The sequence below is a fragment of the Grampus griseus genome (genome assembly GCF_964374135.1).
Source record: "Grampus griseus genome assembly, chromosome: 17".
NCBI classification, from domain to species: Eukaryota; Metazoa; Chordata; class Mammalia; order Artiodactyla; family Delphinidae; genus Grampus; species Grampus griseus.
Genome location: NC_139011.1, coordinates 37,184,453 through 37,203,231, shown reverse-complemented (window position 1 = coordinate 37,203,231; position 18,779 = coordinate 37,184,453). Strand labels below are relative to the sequence as shown.

At 34.8% G+C, this 18,779-nt stretch overlaps 1 protein-coding gene across 1 annotated transcript in view; it reads left to right on the top strand.

Annotated features, from left to right (window-relative positions):
* Positions 1 to 18,779, top strand: part of VPS13B (vacuolar protein sorting 13 homolog B) — an 803,413-nt gene that overhangs the window by 139,822 nt on the left and 644,812 nt on the right. Inside the window, exon 17 of the mRNA XM_082674491.1 lies at positions 4,258 to 4,439. Within this exon, the coding sequence (XP_082530617.1) occupies positions 4,258 to 4,439 (182 nt within the window). The remainder of the gene's footprint in view (positions 1 to 4,257; positions 4,440 to 18,779) is intronic.

The window sequence follows — 18,779 nt, the reverse complement described above, 5'->3', positions numbered from 1 at the left end:
TAATATGTGTGTGTGTATATATATATATATTCTTTTTCAAATTCTTTTCCATTATAGGTTATTACAAGATGTTGAGTATAGTTCCCTGTGCTATACAATAGGTCCTTGTTGTTTATTTTATATATAGTAGTGCGTATCTGTTAATCCTAAATTCCTAATTTATCCCCCCCTTTCCCCTTTGGGAACCATAAGTTTGTTTTCTATCTCTGTGAGTCTATTTCTGTCTTGTAGATAAGTTCATTTGTATCATATTTTTGATTCCATATGTAAATGATATCATGATATTTGTCTTTCTTTGTCTGACTTAAAAGTGAAGTTTATGTCTATGAGAAGGTAAGAAATCATTTGATAATTCAGTGTCGGAGCAGGGAGTGGAGGTAGTTTGTTACCTTGATAATGCTCATTTTTAAAACATTTTAAAAATGTTTTATGAAATTAATTCATTTTGACATAGTTTGTGATTTCTATAGTCCATTCTTGAAGTATTGCAGTTTCTTAAATTCTTTTTTTTTGAATTTTTTCAAGCTTTTAATTAATTAATTTATTTTTGCTGTGTTGGGTCTTCGTTTCTGTGTGAGGGCTTTCTCTAGTTGTGGCAAGCGGGGGCCACTCTTCATCGCGGTGCGCGGGCCTCTCACTATCGCGGCCTCTCTTGTTGCGGAGCACAGGCTCCAGACGCGCAGGCTCAGTAGTTGGGGCTCATGGGCCTAGTTGCTCCGCAGCATGTGGGATCCTCCCAGACCAGGGCTTGAACCTGTGTTCCCTGCATTAGCAGGCAGATTCTCAACCACTGCGCCACCAGGGAAGCCCCCTCTTAAATTCTTTTGAAAAAATAATGATATATATATCTCAAAGGACCAAGCAAAACAATAGAGACATTTATATAGGGAAAAAAGGGAAAAGATCACATAAAGTCATCCTCTGTTATCATCTTCCAGCAATGAATATTATCAGTAATTCTATCCAGAATTTTTTATCTCAACATACAAACACATGCAGACATACTTTTATGTGTGGGTAACCCACCACTTCCTGCCATTACATGGAACAATGTTACAATGCAACTACATACATTTTTACCATATTTCAGCATATCCTTTCATATCAGTAGGTTCATCTAACTTCATTCTTTTTAATATCTGAATAGTTTTGCATCAAGTCAATGTGTCAGAATTTATTCAATGATGAGATTTTCTCAGGTTTAGGCTATTTTAAATAATGCTGCAAACACTGTCTTTGTGTAAGTATTCTTGCAGGCTCGTGTGAAAATTCTTTTCAGATAGATTCCTAGAAGATGAGTTAGAGTCTGAGAGGTCTTGCTAATCTGAGAGGTTAAAAGAGTCATACATTGTTTTAGTTTGAATTTCCCTTTTTACTGGTGAGGCTTAAGAGTCTTTTCATGTTTATGGGTCATTTCTAAATATAACACCTGCATTTTTTCCTCAACCATTTCAGTGTATCTCACAGGAATCTGTACATAACATTGTTATAGCACTCATTATGTTAAATTATAATTACTGGTTTACTTGTCTCACAACTAGATTCTGAATTCTTTGAGTGTAAAGATAGTGCCTGTATCTTCAGTTCCTAGCAAAGAACCTTGTATCTGTTAAGCTTTAAATATTAGGTGTAATTGATTTTCACTATAGTCATCTGTGGTAGATTGGGCAGGGATAATTATACTTGCCTTTTAAAGAGGGAAGTGAAGCTCAGAGAAGTTATATATATCTTTTTCCTAAAAACATGAAACAAATAAGTGATTTCACCAGAATTGGAATTGATATTTTAAAAATTTCATGTCCTACTTCTAGTACCTTAAATGAAAAACTTTGAAAATGAGGTTAAAGAGATTTAAAAATAAAAGTAAATTCAAGGAAAGTGAACCCTATGGAGTCAGACTTCGATGCAGTCTCAGATGAATGGCTGTGTAAAGCCTATTCAGGTAATTCTTATGGATAAAAACCTTGGAAAACCAACTTAATTAGTGAATTAGGTTATTATCAAACTGCTGCAACCACACTGCCTTCCTTGCCATTGCTTGGACTTGCCAGGTTCAGTCCTACCTCAGGACCTTTTCACAGACTGTTCATCTGCCTGAATCACTCTCCAGAGATATCCACACAACTGTCACTTACCTCCTTCAAGTCTGCTCATGTCTTGCTTGGAATTAAACCTATCCTTTTAATATGATCTACCCACCATATATGAAATTGCTCCTTCTTCAGTAGTTCCTATTCCATGCTCTGTTTTTCCATTCTCTTTTTCTGTTTCCAAGAGCATTTCTCTTCTAACTTCCTTATATCATTTGTTTACTTATATTGATCAACTTTTTAATTTGTTTCCTGTCCCCATTAGAATATAAACTATGAGGACACTGGGATTTTAATTTTCTGTTTTGTTCATTGATGTTTTAAAACAGCTAAGATACTTCCTAGGTAGCTAGTGCATGACTGCTACAGAATAGGCAATTAATAAATATATGCTGATTTTATAGATTTTCTAGAGAACAGCTTTAAAATGAAGCTTGAAGACCAGCTAGGCCTAATCTGAGACCTAAACAGTCAAAGTCCCAGCAACATTATAGCTCATTTTTTTGTAGACCTAGGAACTGCAAAGTAAAAATCCAGTCTTAACTTTGAAGGACATTAGGTTTATTAGCAAGGTGGTTCTCAGCTGCAGTAGCAATGGCTAGAAAAGGAGCCCATTGACTTGAAAGATGACTGAAATTAAAAGTATACCTGGAAAATACAAAGGTAACCAATTGACATGAGACTCTGTCAGTATCTCAACTGTATAGGACTATTGCTTGAAATTCCTTTATATTCTTCTTACGGTTAAATAGTGCACATACGCTGATTGTTTTTACTAGTCTGTAGTGGACAGGTGGGAGGATAGTATAAAACAAGGGAAGTTCTGGAGAAGGACTGGTTCCTTCATGTTACATTTATTGGAATGAATGCCCATAGAATTTTTTTCTTTATCTGCTCTTTTCTCCAGGAACACTGATTATTTTCTGTCATCCATATCAGTGTCCTTTTCCAAAATCATTTTATACTTTTTCAAAAGTTTTATCTTATGTGACTTTCTGAATTTTATCTACGATGTTCTTAATTGTATTTTATGTTTTTAATTTCTAAATATTTGAGGATTTTGCAGATACCTTTCTTTTATTAGTTTACAGTTTAATTCCATTGTGATCAGCACATATACTCTGATTTCAGTCCTTTTAATTTTATTGAGACTTGTTTTTGTAAATGTAAATTGGTGCAGCCACTGTGGAAAACAGTGTGGAGATTTCTCAAAAGGCTAAAACTACCATATGACCCAGCAGTTCCACTCCTGGGTATATGTCCAAAAAAATAAAAACACTAATATGAAAAGATATGTGCACCCCAGTGTTGATAAGCAGCATTATTTACAGTCACCAAGATATGGAAACAGTGTAAGTGTCCATCTACGGAGGAATGGATAAAGAAAATGTGCGTACACACACACACACACACACACACACACACACACACACACACACACACACACACACACACTGGAATACTACTCAGCTGTAAAAAAGAATGAAATTTTGCCATTAGCAGCAACATGGATCAACTTGGAGGACATTATGCTAAGTGAAGTAAGTCAGGCAAAGACAAATACTGTATGATATCATTTATATGTGGAATCTAAAAAATACAACAAACTAGTGAATATAACAGAAAAGAAGCGGACTCACAGATATAGAGAACAAAGTAGTGGTCACCAGTGGGGAGAGGGGGAGGTACAAACTGTTGGATGTAAAGTAGGTTCAAGGATGTATTGTGCAGCATGGGGAATATAGCCAATATTTTGTAATAATTGTAACTGGAATTTAACCTTTCAAAAGTGTATAAAAAAATTTAAAAAAGGGAATAAGGCAGATCTGTTAGTAAATCCTATTTTAAGTGTTAATTAGTACTATTTTCACTGTTATTTTTGATGATTGACTTAATTTAAAAAGTGTAATGCTTGAGCTGAATATATGTGTATGAATGTGTGTGGACATTATTTTAGTTTGTATTTTTATTTTTTATTATTGTTAGAGGTTCTGAAGTAGTGAAACATTTAAAGTTAGTAGAATTGTGTATCTCTTTGATTTAATTCTAATTAAAATAATTTCTGTGTATACCTTTTCTTCCCTTGCATCCTAATTTACTTTATATGGTGTTGTTTATAAATGTTATTTAATATATTGTTTGTTATGCTTTGTATTTTCTTATGCAGGACCAAAAGATCTCAGATTGCTATAACTGAAGGTATATTTGAACTTCCAAATCTCACAGTTCAAGCTACAAGAGCACAGACACTTCTGCTGCAAGCAATTTATCAAAGTTGGTCTCATATTGGAAATGTCAGCTCTTCAGCAGTGAATGAAGCTTTGATGAATGAAGTTTTCCAAACTATAGGTAAGAACACACTCTTCTTGACAAGTGTATGGAAAACTCTTATTAGAGGTGACTAATATTTTATCATTCAAATTCATGTGTATAGTATGATCAACTTAAATTGTAGTGTATTTCTATGAAAGCAGATTTTTATAGCGCCTGTGTAAAATCCAAGATATGAGTTAAGCCATTCAGTTTTGTTCTCTGCCACCAACTTGTGGATATATTTTGTAGTTGCAAGAGATTATTTTTCACCAGCTCCTTGTACAATTCATCCTTTGGCCTTACTTGGATAACTTTTGAGGGGATCAGTCTGTATGTTTGAAATGATAACCAAGTCAAGTATAAATACAATATGTTTGATTATGCTGGTAGAGTGGAATAAAATTCTTAATTATAGTACTTTAGCAATTCATAAGCAAGTTAATTTTTTTAATGTGGAAAATATTAGTCTTACACCCTGAATGAATGAATTAACTATGGAAAATTAAAAATCTGCTTTGATGCCAGTTTATTATCTTCATCTTATCACTCACTTTGTAGATAAACAAGAAAAATTGCAGAAGGCTTGCTTCTTTTAGTTGTTTCAGCTCAAAATAATGTTACTTTTGCAGTGACACAAAACGGATATATTTTTATTAAGTGCAATCATGCTTAAAATGATAACATTATTTTTATCTTATACCTCATTTGTTTATTAAAATAAAACTGGTTTTGTTGTTATATGATGCTTTCTAAGGTTTTAAGTTTAGACCTTACTATGGGGAATATCTTATAAATTCTTAAAAAATGCATTTTAATTAGAGCCTTTTCATTTGATATAGCCATTGCCTAATGTAAAATTGTACAGTTGTTTTGGAACAGGTTTTTAGGATTCTGTAAAGAAATGATGGGACAAATGTTTCATTTGTTTAGAAGTTCTTAACTTGGGGCTTATGAAAGGGCTTCGAATTCTGTGAATACCCTGAAATAGTATGCAGATCTTATGTGTGTATAAACATATACCCCTAAGGTCACACATATTTATGTTCTCTTTTTTAGTTGATTCTTTTATTAAATGTAGTGAGTCTATTCCTTAGAGAGTCTTTTGACACATCTATTTTTTCTTATATTAACATAGTTACAGTTAGTTTTTGTTTGGTTGGTATTTGATATAGTTCCTTTTGCATTCTTTACTTAAAATCTATGTGTTTTTATCTTTAGGTATATGTCCTGGAAATAACATATAACTAGATATTATAGATCAAGTTTTCTAATTTGCCTTTTAGCTAGTAAATTCAATCCATTTATACTTGTGACTATAGTTTCTTTTTGTCTTTGTTTCTATCATGTTACTGTTTTGTTTCCTTTTATACTGATATAGCTACACTACTTTTTAAAAAATTGCTATTATTTCTTACTTAATATCCTTTTTACACTTGGAATTTGTATACTGCTATTGAATTATTATTTTTTAAATTTTTTAATTTAATTTAATTTTTTTTATACAGCAGGTTCTTATTAGTCATCCATTTTATACACATCAGTGTATACATGTCAACCCCAATTGCCCAATGCATCACCCCCCCACCCCCACCCCCCCGCAGCTTTCCACCCTTGGTGTCCATACGTGTGTTGTCTACATCTGTGTCTCAACTTCTGCCCTGCAAACCGGTTCATCTGTACCATTTTTCTAGTTTCCACATATATGCGTTAATATATGATATTTCTTTTTCTCTTTCTGACTTACTTCACTCTGTATGACAGTCTCTAGATTCATCCACGTCTCAACAAATGACCCAATTTTGTTCCTTTATATGGCTGAGTAATATTCCATTCTATACATGTACCACATCTTCTTTATCCATTTATCTGTCAATGGGCATTTAGGTTGCTTGCATGACCTGGCTATTGTAAATAGTGCTGCAATGAACATTGGGGTGCATGTGTCTTTTTGAATCATGGTTTTCTCTGGGTATATGCCCAGTATGGCATTGCTGGCTTATATGATAATTCTATTTTGAGTTTTTTAAGGAACCTCCATACTGTTCTCCATAGTGGCTGTATCAATTTACATTCCCACCAACAGTGCAAGAGGGTTCCCGTTTCTCCACACCCTCTCCAGCATTTGTTGTTTGTAGATTTTCTGATGATGCCCATTCTAACTGGTGTGAGGTGACACCTCATTGTAGTTTTGATATGCATTTCTCTAATAATTAGTGATGTTGAGCAGCTTTGCATGTGCTTCTTGGCCATCTGTATGTCTTCTTTGGAGAAATGTCTATTTAGATCTTGTGCCCATTTTTGGATTGGGTTGTTTGTTTTTTTAATACTGAGCTGCATGAGCTGTTTATATATTTTGGAGATTAATCCTTTGTCCATTGATTCGTTTGCAAATATTTTGTCCCATTCTGAGGGTTGTCTTTTTGTCTTGTTTATGGTTTCCTTTGCTGTGCAAAAGCTTTGAAGTCTCATTAGGTCCCATTTGTTTATTTTTGTTTTTATTTCCATTACACTAGGAGGTGGATCAAAAAAGATCTTGCTGTGATTTATGTCATCGAGTTTTCTTCCTATGTTTTCTTCCAAGAGTTTTATAGTGTCCAGTCTTACATTTAGCTCTCTAATCCATTTTGAGTTTATTTTTGTGTAAGGAAGTGTTCCAATTTCATTCTTTTACATGTAACTGTCCAGTTTTCCCAGCACCACTTATTGAAGAGACTGTCTTTTCTCCATTGTATATCCTTGCCTCCTTTGTCATAGATTAGTTGACCATAGATGTGTGGGTTTATATCTAGGCTTTCTATCTTGTTCCATTAATCTATGTTTCTGTTTTTGTGCCAGTACCATATTGTCTTGATTACTGTAGCTTTATAGTACAGTCTGAAGTCAGGGAGTGTGATTCCTCCAGCTGCGTTTTTTGCCCTCAAGAGTGCTTTGGCTATTCGGGGTCTTCTGTGTCTCCATACATATTTTAAGATTTTTTGTTCTAGTTCCGTAAAAAATGCCATTCGTAATTTGATAGGGATTGCATTGAGTCTGTAGATTGCTTTAGGTAGTATAGTCATGTTCACAGTATTGATTCTTCCAGTCCAAGAAGATGGTATATCTCTCCATCTGTTGGTATCATCTTTAATTTCTTTCATCAGTGTCTTATAGTTTTCTGCATACAGGTCTTTTGTCTCCCTAGGTAGGTTTATTCCTAGGTATTTAAATTATTATTGTTGCCATGGTAAATGGGAGTGTTTCCTTAGTTTCTCTTTCAGATTTTTCATCATCAGTGTATAGAAATGCAAGAGATTTCTGTGCATTAATTTTGTATCCTGCAACTTTACCAAATTCATTGATTAGCTCTCGTAGTTTTCTGGTGGCATTATTAGGATTCTCTATGTATAGTATCATGTCATCTGTAAACAGTGACAGTTTTACTTCTTCTTTTCCAATTTGTATTTGTTTTATTTCTTTTTCTTCTCTGATTGCTGTGGCTATTCCAAAACTATGTTGAATAATAGTGGCATGAGTGAACATCCTTGTCTTGTTCCTGATCTTAGAGCAAATGCTTTCAGTTTTTCACCATTGAGAATGATGTTTGCTGTGGGTTTGTCATATATGGCCTTTATTATGTTGGGGTAGGATCCCTGTATGCCCACTTTCTGGAGAGTTTTTATCATAACTTGGTGCTGAATATTGTCAAAAGCATTTTCTGCATCTCTTGAGATGATCATATGGTTTTTATTCTTCAGTTTGTTAATATGGTGTATCACATTGATTGATTTGTGTATTTTGAAGGGTCCTTGCATCCCTGGTATAAATCCCACTTGATCATGGTGTATGATTCTTTTAATGTGTTGTTGGATTCTGTTTGCTAGTATTTTGTTGAGGATTTTTGCATCTGTATTACATCAGTGATATTGGTCTGTAATTTTCTTTTTTTGTAGTAGTATCTTTGTCTGGTTTTGGTCTCATGGTCTCAGAATGAGTTTGGGAATGTTCCTTCCTCCTCAATTTTTTGGAAGAGTTTGAGAAGGATGGGTGTTAGCTCTTCTCTAAATGTTTGATAGAATTCCCCTGTGAAGCCATCTGGTCCTGGACTTCTGCTTGTTCGGAGATTTTCAGTCACAGCTTCAATTTCATTCCTTGTGATTGGTCTGTTCGTATTTTCTATTTCTTCCTGGTTCAATCTTGGAAGGCTATACCTTTCTAATAATTTGTCCATTTCTTCCAGGTTGTCCATTTTATTGGCATAGAGTTGCTTGTAGTAGTCTATTAGGATGCTTTGTATTTCTGTGGTGTCTGTTGTAACTTCTCCTTTTTCATTTCTCATTTTATTGATTTGAGTCCTCTCCCTCTTTTTCTTGATGAGTCTGGCTAATGGTTTATCAATTTTGTTAATCTTCTCAAAGAACCAGGTTTTAGTTTTATTCATATTTGCTATTGTTTTCTTTGTTTGTATTTCATTTATTTCTGCTCTGATCTTTATGATTTCTTTCCTTCTGCTAACTTTGGGTTTTGTTTGTTCTTCTTTCTCTAGTTCCTTTAGGTGTAAGGTTAGATTGTTTATTTGAGATTTTTCTTGTTTCTTGAGATAGGGTTGTATAGCTGTAAACTTCCCTCTTAGAAAAGCTTTTGCTGCATCCCATAGGTTTTGGGTCATCGTGTTTACATTGTCATTGTCCCTAGGTAATTTTTGATTTCCTCTTTGATTTCTTTAGTGAACTCTTGGTTATTTAGTAACGTATTGTTTAGCCTGCATGTGTTTGTGTTTTTTACGTTTTTTTCCCCTGTAATTCATTTCTAATCTCATAGCATTGTGGTCAGAAAAGATGCTTGATATGATTTCAGTTTTCTTAAATTTACTGTGGCTTGTTTTGTGAGCCAAGGTGTGATCTATCCTGGAGGATGTTCCGTGCGCACTTGAGAAGAAAGTGTAATCTGCTGTTTTTAGATGGAATGTTCTGTAAATATCAATTAAACCTATGTGGTCTATTGTGTCACTTTAAGCTTCTGTTTCCTTATTTATTTTCATTTTGGATGATCTGTCTATTGGTGTAACTGAGGTGTTAAAGTCCCCCACTATTATTGAGTTACTGTCGTTTTCCTGTTTATAGCTGTTAGCAGTTGCCTTATGTATTGAAGTGCTCCTATGTTGGGTGCATATATATTTATAATTGCTGTATGTTCCTCTTGGATCAATCCCTTGATCATTATGTAGTGTCCTTCCTTGTCTCTGGTAACATTCTTTATTTTATTATTTATTTTTTTGCGGTATTCGGGACTCTCACTGCTGTGGCCTCTCTCGTTGCGGAGCACAGGCTCCGGATGCGCAGGCTCAGTGGCCATGGCCCACGGGCCCCATCGCTCTGCGGCATGTGGGATCCTCCTTGACCGGGGCACGAACCCACGTCCTCTGCATCGGCAGGCGGACTCCCAACCACTGCGCAACCAGGGAAGCCCAGTTATTCTGCTTTTTATTCCTTCTGGTATAGTTTTCATTTCAGTTATTGTATTGTTCATCTCTGTTTTTTTGTTCTTTAATTCTTCTAGGTCTTTGTTAAACATTTCTTGCATCTTTTCGATCTTTGCGTCCATTCTTTTTCCGAGGTCCTGGATCATCTTTCTGTATCATTATTCTGAATTCTTTTTCTGGAAGTTTGCCTATGTCCCCTTCATTTAGTTGTTTTTCTGGGGTTTTATGTTGTTCCTTCACCTGGTACATAGCCGTCTGCCTGTTCATCTTGTCTATCTTTCTGTGAATGTGGTTTTTGTTCCACAGGCTGCAGGATTGTAGTTCTTCTTGCTTCTGTTGTCTACCGTCTAGTGGATGAGGCTATTCCTATTGAATTATTATTATTATTATTTTTTTAACATCTTTATTGGGGTATAATTGCTTTACAATGGTGTGTTAGTTTCTGCTTTATAACAAAGTGAATCAGTTATACATATACATATGTTCCCATATCTCTTCCCTCTTGCGTCTCCCTCCCTCTCACCCTCCCTATCCCACCCCTCCAGACGGTCACAAAGCACTGAGCCAATATCCCTGTGCCACGCGGCTGCTTCCCACTAGCTATCTACCTTATGTTTGTTAGTGTGTATATGTCCATGACTCTCTCTCGCCCTGTCACAGCTCACCCTTTCCCCTCCCCGTATCCTCAAATCCATTCTCCAGTAGGTCTGTGTCTTTATTCCTGTCTTACCCCTAGGTTCTTCATGACATTTTTTTTTCTTCTTAAATTCCATATATATGTGTTAGAATTATTAACTTAAATAACTGATGCTGCTTTGGAAAGCAATTTGTTAGTTCTTGAACAAGTTAAATGTAGAATTATTATATAACCCAGCAATTTTACTCCTATAAATACACCCAAGAATTGAAAACATATATCTACATAACATCTTGTACATGAATTCGTAACATTATTTTTTCCTTTGTGCATGCAAAAATATTTATTTATTTATTTTTATTTAAAAAATTATTTTAATTTTCGGTCATGCCACGTGGCTTGTGGGATCTTAGTTCCCCAACCAGGGATCAAACCCACGCCCCCTGCTTTGGAAGTACTGGACCACCAAGGAAGTCCCAAAAGTATATTTTTTTAATAATAATTTTATATATTTAAGGTATGCAACAATTTAAGAATGTTTTCATATACATGGTGAAATTATTACCACGGTCAAGCTAACTAACATATATATCTCCTCACATAGTTACATTGTTTTCCTGTGGTGAGAGTACCTGAAATTTACTCTTAACAAATTTCCAGTATATGGTACAGTAGTAAGTAAAATCATCATGCTGTACATTAGATTTCTAGAACTTATCCTACATAACTGCAATTTTGTACCCTTTGACCAACATATCTCATTTCTCCCACTTCCTGGCCCTGGTAAACAGTATTCTGGCCTCTGCTTCTATGAATTTGACTTTTTAGAGTCCACATATAAAGGATTTCACATAGCATTATTTTCAATAGCCAAAAGGTGGATACAACCCAAATATCTTTTAACCGATGAATGGATAGACAAAATGTGTTATATCTTTACGATGGAATATTATTCAGACATAAAAAGGAATGTGGTACTGATAACATGCTGTGGATGAACCTTGAAAACATTATGCTAAGTAGAAGAAGCCAGATGCAAAAAGTCTCATATTTTGATTCTAGTTTTATGAAATGCTTAGCATATACAAATACACAGATACAGAAAGTAGATTAGTGTTTGCCAGAGTCTGGGGAAAAGGAGGAATGGGGAATGACTGCATGAGTTTCTTTCAGATTGATGAAAATGTTCTCGAATTAGTAGTGACGTTTTCATACTTGTGAATATGCTAAATTGTACTTAATTGTACACTTTAAAAGGGTGAATTTTATGTTATATGAATTTTATCTCATTTAAAAAAATGTTTTAAATTGATGAATATTTAATTGGACTAAATTATGTGTTGTGGTCTGAATGTGTCCCGCCAAAATTCATATGTTGAAATTCTAATGCCCAATGTGATAGTGTTAGGAACTGGGGGGGCCTTTGGGAGTTGATTAGATCACGAGGGTGGAGTCCTCACACATGAGATTAATGTCCTTATTAAAAGAGGCCACAGAAGAACTCCGTTGATCCTTCTGCCATCTGAGGACACAATGAGAATTTAGTAGTCTGCAGCAGGAGGAGGTTCTCACCAGAACCTGACCATGCTGGCACCCTGATTTTGGACTTTCAGCCTCCAGAATTGAGAGAAATAAACTTCTCTTGTTTATATGCTACTCAGTCTGTGGCATTTAGGTATAGCAGCCCTAATAGGCTAAAGCATTATGTTATTGCCATTGTTATGGCTGTTATTTTATGTGGAGTTACTGTACAAAAGCTTTTCTTTCAGATCCTCACCCATAATGCCTATAGTGAAGCCTTCATTGGCAATAGCATTTTTCACTGTTGGAAATTATCTAATTCATGTTTTTGTTTGTCAGGTTTCTGTTTTCTGTGATATTCTCTCCAGAGTTTTTGTTTCTTTGTCTTTTTTTTTTTTGGTTTACTGTCTCACAGTATTAATCTTCCTTTATTTAAAATTTTTTTTTGTCAACTGGCTTAGATAGCCTAAAAATTCATATTAAATTTTGATGGTGCTTAGTTTATAATTTTTATTCTGACAAACTAATTCCATATTTCCTTCTTTGAATTTATCAAATGGACTGTGTTATGCAAAAACATTTTTAAAAAACTTTCTTACTCTGAAAATATTCTGTCCTAATAGAATGCTGGCATAGGTCTTAAAAAATGGAAAAGACAAGTAATCACAGATTAAGTGATTAATAACTTGATATTCTGACATTGAGAAATCTAAAATTAGTAGAACAAATTTTTTGGAGATTAAGGGAGTTGAGGAAAGTGGAACAATGTTAGGAAGATTCATCTCTTTGACAAGGAATCTTATTTTTATCAAATGAAGCAGCTATAAAATTTATCATAGATGAATTACAAGAATCAGCTAAAATATTTTTAAAAAGGTAGATTTCCAAGTGTCTAGTTTTCTTATGTCTTTTTTTGCCCCCCCCCCCCCCCAATCTTATTCTGTTTGTTTTAGTCCTAGTACAGTGCTTGCTTATATTGTCCTCTAAATTTTCTGTCTTAAGATCCAGGAAATATATATTTAAGGTATAAGGTTGTTAGCATTTTATTATCTTACATCTGTGGGCGGTCAGTAGACAACCCTCAGCAGTGTTAAGCTTTGTTTAATGTGTTTGGTTTAACCAGTGATCCTTTGCTTTACATTGCAACTAGTTCTCATTTACTATACTGATGGAGTGATTATGCAGGCTATGTATGTTTTTAGACTTCTCAGACTTATATTCTGATAATGTTTGGAAGAAGAAACATTCTTCTGTTTTACAGCTGACTCTAAGCTAAGCACTTGTCTTCAATGTTTCTGCCTCACCTTCCATCATAATCTTTTGCCCCAGCCTACCTTCCTACTTCTTGCTATCTTGTTATTGATAGTTACTAACGCATAGCATCCAGTTTTCTCCTGTCCATGATTCTAGTGGCTTTTCCCTCTGTCTCTATTGAGCATAATCCTGACTTGATAGAATTCTCCTATATTATCCTTTTTTCTTTAATAGCTGTTTCTTTAACACAAGTCAACACAGTTTTTTCATTTGGATTAAACACTGTGGTACAGTCTGTGTGTTCCTTAAAAATTACATTCTCTTCCACATTCATGCCTTTGCCCAGGTTTACCTCTCTACCATATGCCAGAAATGCTTTAACTTGGTTTCTCTTCTCCTTCCCATTCCTTCTGTTCAGTCTTTTTTTCAAAACATCTTTATTGAGATATAATTCATCTACCATATGATTCACTTTCTTTTGGTATGCAGTATTTGGCTTGTTGTATATTCAGAGTTCTGTATTCATCACCACAAGCAATTTTACAACATTTTCACTGCCCCAAAAGAAGTCCCACATTCTTTAGCCATCACTCCCCAAGCCTTCCATCTCCCCAAGCCATAAGCAAACACTAATCTGCTTTTTGTCTACATGGATTTGCCTATTCTGGACGTTACATGTAAATAGATCATGTAGAATACGGTCCTTTGTGACTGATTTCTTTCACTTAGGGTACTTTTTTGAAGTTCATCCATATTATAGCATATATGAGTTTCTTTTTATTGTCAAGCAGTATTCCACTGTATGTATATACCATTTTGTTCATCCATTTGTCAGTTGATGGACATTTGGGTGGTTTCTACTTTTGATATTTATGCATGATGATGCGATGAACATCCATGTACAAGTTTTTGTGTGGACATATGCTTTTATTTCTCTTGGGTGTATTTCTAGGAGTAGAAATGCTAGGTCATATGGTAACTCTAACCTTTTGAGGAATTGCCAGGGTGTTTTCCAAGGCAGCTGTACCATTGTATATTCCCACCTGTAGTATATGAGGATTCCAGTTTTTCCCACATTTTCACCATAATGTTATTACCTGTCCTTTTGGTTCTGGTTTGTCCTAGGGGCTGTGAAGTAGTGTCTCATTGTGATTTTGATTTGCATTTCCCTCATGTCTAATGGTGTTGGCTCTTTGTATATCTTTGTGGAAAAATGTCTGTTCAAGTCCTTTGTTCATTTTTGAATTGTTTCTTTTATCTTTTTGTTTTGAGAATTCTTTATATATTCTAGATACAAGTTCCTTATCAGATACATGGTTTGTGAATGTTTTCTGCAGTTCTGTGGGTTGGCCTTTTACTTTCCTGATGGTGATCTTCTAACTTTTTCACCTGTAGCCTCAAGTACATCTTTACATTGGACCTTGTTATCATTTATCAATAGAAATGCTTTGTTTCTTCTTTGTTCCTGATCCTGCTTCTTGATCTTCATCATTACTTTTAGCCCTTTTAATTCTTTCAGCCTTTTTAATATCACAGAATCCTCACTGCTCTTGTTACTCAGCTTGATTCCTGAGGCTGGCAATTTCAGTGGTGCTACCCTTCTAGATTCATTTCTTCCTTTCTCCTTTCATCTTTGGTTTCTCTGTGCCTCTTCTGCAACATGTTCTGCTTGCAAATAAGAAACTTCTGTGTGTCCTACCCCTTCAGTCACCAGAACAACACTGTGCTCTCTGAACTGAACTGTTACTTATTTTGAGGACTTTTAGGAAAAATACATTTATAATTGAGTTCCTATCTTACCATTTCATTAAGTGCAGATTGTAACTTATTAGTTGCCTTTGAAATCAATGTCTTTGGTAACCACTAAGAGTTTGAAAAGAATAAAAGAGAATGAAGTAGAATGAATGCCGTATATTGGGTTGGCCAAGAAGTTCCTTCAGGTTTTTCCGTAAGCTGTTACAAAAAACCTGAACAAACTTATTGGCCAACCCAATAGTAAGAAAAAGGATTATGTTTGTTATATCCATAAACGTGAAAGGTGTACGTTGTTAGTAAATACAATTATGCTTTAATTTTTTTCTTGGTGAGACTAGGAATTAAAATTCTATGCAATTGCTTCTTGAATGTTTGAGTCTTGGAAACTGAGAGGACATGGGAGATGCCCTGAATAACAATAGGAAAAAAATCTAGTATTTTCCCAAAAAGAGAGAACTAAAAGAATTTGATAATAAATAATTAATGACATGCGTTTGAAATTTTAAAATTCCTTAGCTAGAAAATGCATTACTGATTTTTATAATATTTTAGATGATGTGTCAGGGGAATGCACAGGGTCACTGACAAAACACATGTACACGTAAAGCATAGGACACTCCTGGAAAATTTAAAATGTGAAAAATATTCATTATGCAATCTTGAGAGCCAAAATAAAATGGTTATTGATTTCCTGATTATAATAACAATCGATTCTCAGTGAAGAGTGACCGATATCAAGTTGTGAAATAATATAATTTTATCACTCAAAGGAAGTAAGTAGTTTGATAGTGAAGTTGTATATGTGTCCTATTTATGTAGCATTTTTATATAAAGAAAACTAAGCACAAGAATAGTCTTTTATTCTTGGTTTATAGGTACAGGATTATTTCACTGTCTTACTAACCTGATTAGTTTTTTTTAAAAAAATAACTATTTAATTTTATTTTTTTCTTTTAATAACCAAAACTGTTAAATAGGTCAGCGTATGTAAAATCAAGTAACACTAGGTTGTTGGATTTCATTGGGTCGTAGAATATGCAACAAGCTCGTGCACCAGTCTTCTAAAATGTTGGAGTAATAATTGTGCTTCACAACTGAGTTACCAAATTTCGTTGCAAGCATCAAAACTACAAATGCCTTTAAGGAACAAAAAATGTTTTCCTTGATAGACTGTATTATAATATGTCACAGAAATGAAATAATTTTTCTACAGTCAAGTATTCTAATTTCTATTTTGTGGGTGAGTTTATCTAAGAGGCTTTAAGAGAATATCTATGTGAATATTGAATTATACTACATGTTCTTTAAAGCTACACTGATGACTTTTTCTTCCTCAGCTCTTCTAAAAAGAGAATAAAATTAAAAGATACTAAAATAAATAGTAAAAAAGTTCTGTGCTAATGCTTCTTAGAGATTTAATTTTGTGCACTGAACTTTATTAATCAGTATGTTACGTAGATACTGGTGTGGTGAATGTCTTTCTCAGGTAAAAGAATAATTTTACTTTTCAACTATTAAAATTACTGAATTGTAGTGTGGAAATCTGATTATATGTCTAAAGGAAGTACAGTTTGTTTCATTGAGTTTCAGTTAACTTATCTATAAAAGTGGTGTTAATATCTATTGTTTTTAATTTTATTTTTTATAACATCTTTATTGGAATAAATTGCTTTACAATGTTGTGTTAGTTTCTGCTGTATAACAAAGTGGATCAGCTATATGCATACATGTATCCCCATATCCCCTCCCTCTTGCGTCTCCCTCCCACCCTCCCTATCCCACCCATCTAGGTGGTCACAAAGCACTGAGCTGATCTCCCTGTGCCATGCAGCTGCTTCCCACAAGCTATCTATTTTACATTTGGTAGTGTATATATGTCCATGCCACTCTCTCACTTCGTCCCAGCTTACCCTTCCCCCTCCCTGCATCCTCAAGTCCATTTTCTACATCGGTGTCTTTATTCCCATCAGGCCCTAGGTTCTTCAGAACCATTTTTTTTTTTTTTAGATTCCATATATATGTGATAGCATACAGTATTTGTTTTTCTCTTTCTGACTTACTATACTCTGTATGACAGTCTCTAGGTCCATCCACCTCACTGCAAATAACTCAGTTTCATTTCTTTTTATGGCTGAGTAACATTCCATTGAAACACTACATTTTAAATCAACTGTACTCCAATACAAATTAAACAACAAAAAAGAAGGTGCTAGTTACATTGCATCTGGAAAAGGTGAATGCAAAAGGCAGGTTACCTCTTGTTGTCTTTCAGCTTTAACCACATGCTAGAGAAAAGTTTTCACTGGACATGCATCTTGACCATTAGTAGCAAAAACAATGTTAGAAGCTGGAAGTACAAACTGGAGTCTATGGAATTCATGCCAGCTTATTTTGATGCAACTCTTGATACTTATTACGAAAACTCTTGATACTTATTATGAAAAGTTTAAGATAAATTCTGAAGGTATGGAGGAAAGGGAAGCCTCTTGCACGGTTGGTGGGAATGTAAATTGATACAGCCACTATGGAGAACCGTATGGAGGTTTCTTAAAAAACTAAAAATAGAACAGCCATATAACCCAGCAATCCCACTACTGGGTGTATACCTTAGGCATATACCATAATTCAAAAGGACACATGTACCCCAATGGTCATTGTAGCACTATTTACAATAGAGAGCATATGGAAACAACCTAAATGTCCAACAATAGATGAATGGATATAGAAGATGTGGTACATATATACAATGGAATATTATTTAGCCATAAACAGGAACGAAATTGGGTTACTTGTAGAGACGTGGACGGACCTAGAGTCATACAGAGTGAAGTAAGCCAGAAAGAGAAAAATATCATATATTAACACATATATGTGGAATCTAGAAAAATGGTACAGATGAACCTATTTGTAGGGCAGGAATAGAGATGTAGATGTAGAGAACGGACATGTGGACCAAGCTGATCTCCTTGTGCTATATGGCTGCTTCCCACTAGCTATCTGTTTTACATTTGGTAGTGTATATATGTCAGTGCTACTTTCTCACTTCGTCCCAGCTTACCCTTCCCCCTCCCTGTGTCCTCAAGTCCATTCTCTATGTCTGCGTCTTTATTCCTGTCCTGCCCCTAGGTTCAGCAGAACCTTTTTTTTGTTGTTGTTTTTTTAGATTCCATATATATGTGTTAGCATACGGTATTTGTTTTTCTCTTTCTGACTTACTTCACTCTGTATGACAGACTTTAGGGCCATCCACCTCACTACAAATAAACTCAATTTCATTTCTTTTTATGGCTGAGTAATATTCCATTGTATATATGTACCACATCTTCTTTATCCATTCATCTGTTGATGGACACTTAGGTTGCTTCCATGTCCTGGCTATTGTAAATAGAGCTGCAATGAACATTGTGGTACATGTCTCTTTTTGAATTATGGTTTTCTCAGGGTATATGCCCAGTAGTGGGATTGCTGGGTCGTATAGTACTTCTATTTTTAGTTTTTTAAGGAACCTCCATACTGTTCTCCATAGTGGCTGTATCAATTTACATTCCCACCAACAGTGCAAGAAGGTTCCATTTTCTCCACACCCTCACAAGCATTTATTGTTTTTAGATTTTTTGATGATGACCATTCTGACTGGTGTGAGGCGATACCTCGTTGTAGTTTTGATTTGCATTTCTCTAATGGTTAGTGATGTTGAGCATCCTTTCATGTGTTTGTTGGCAATCTGTATATCTTCTTTGGAGAAATGTCT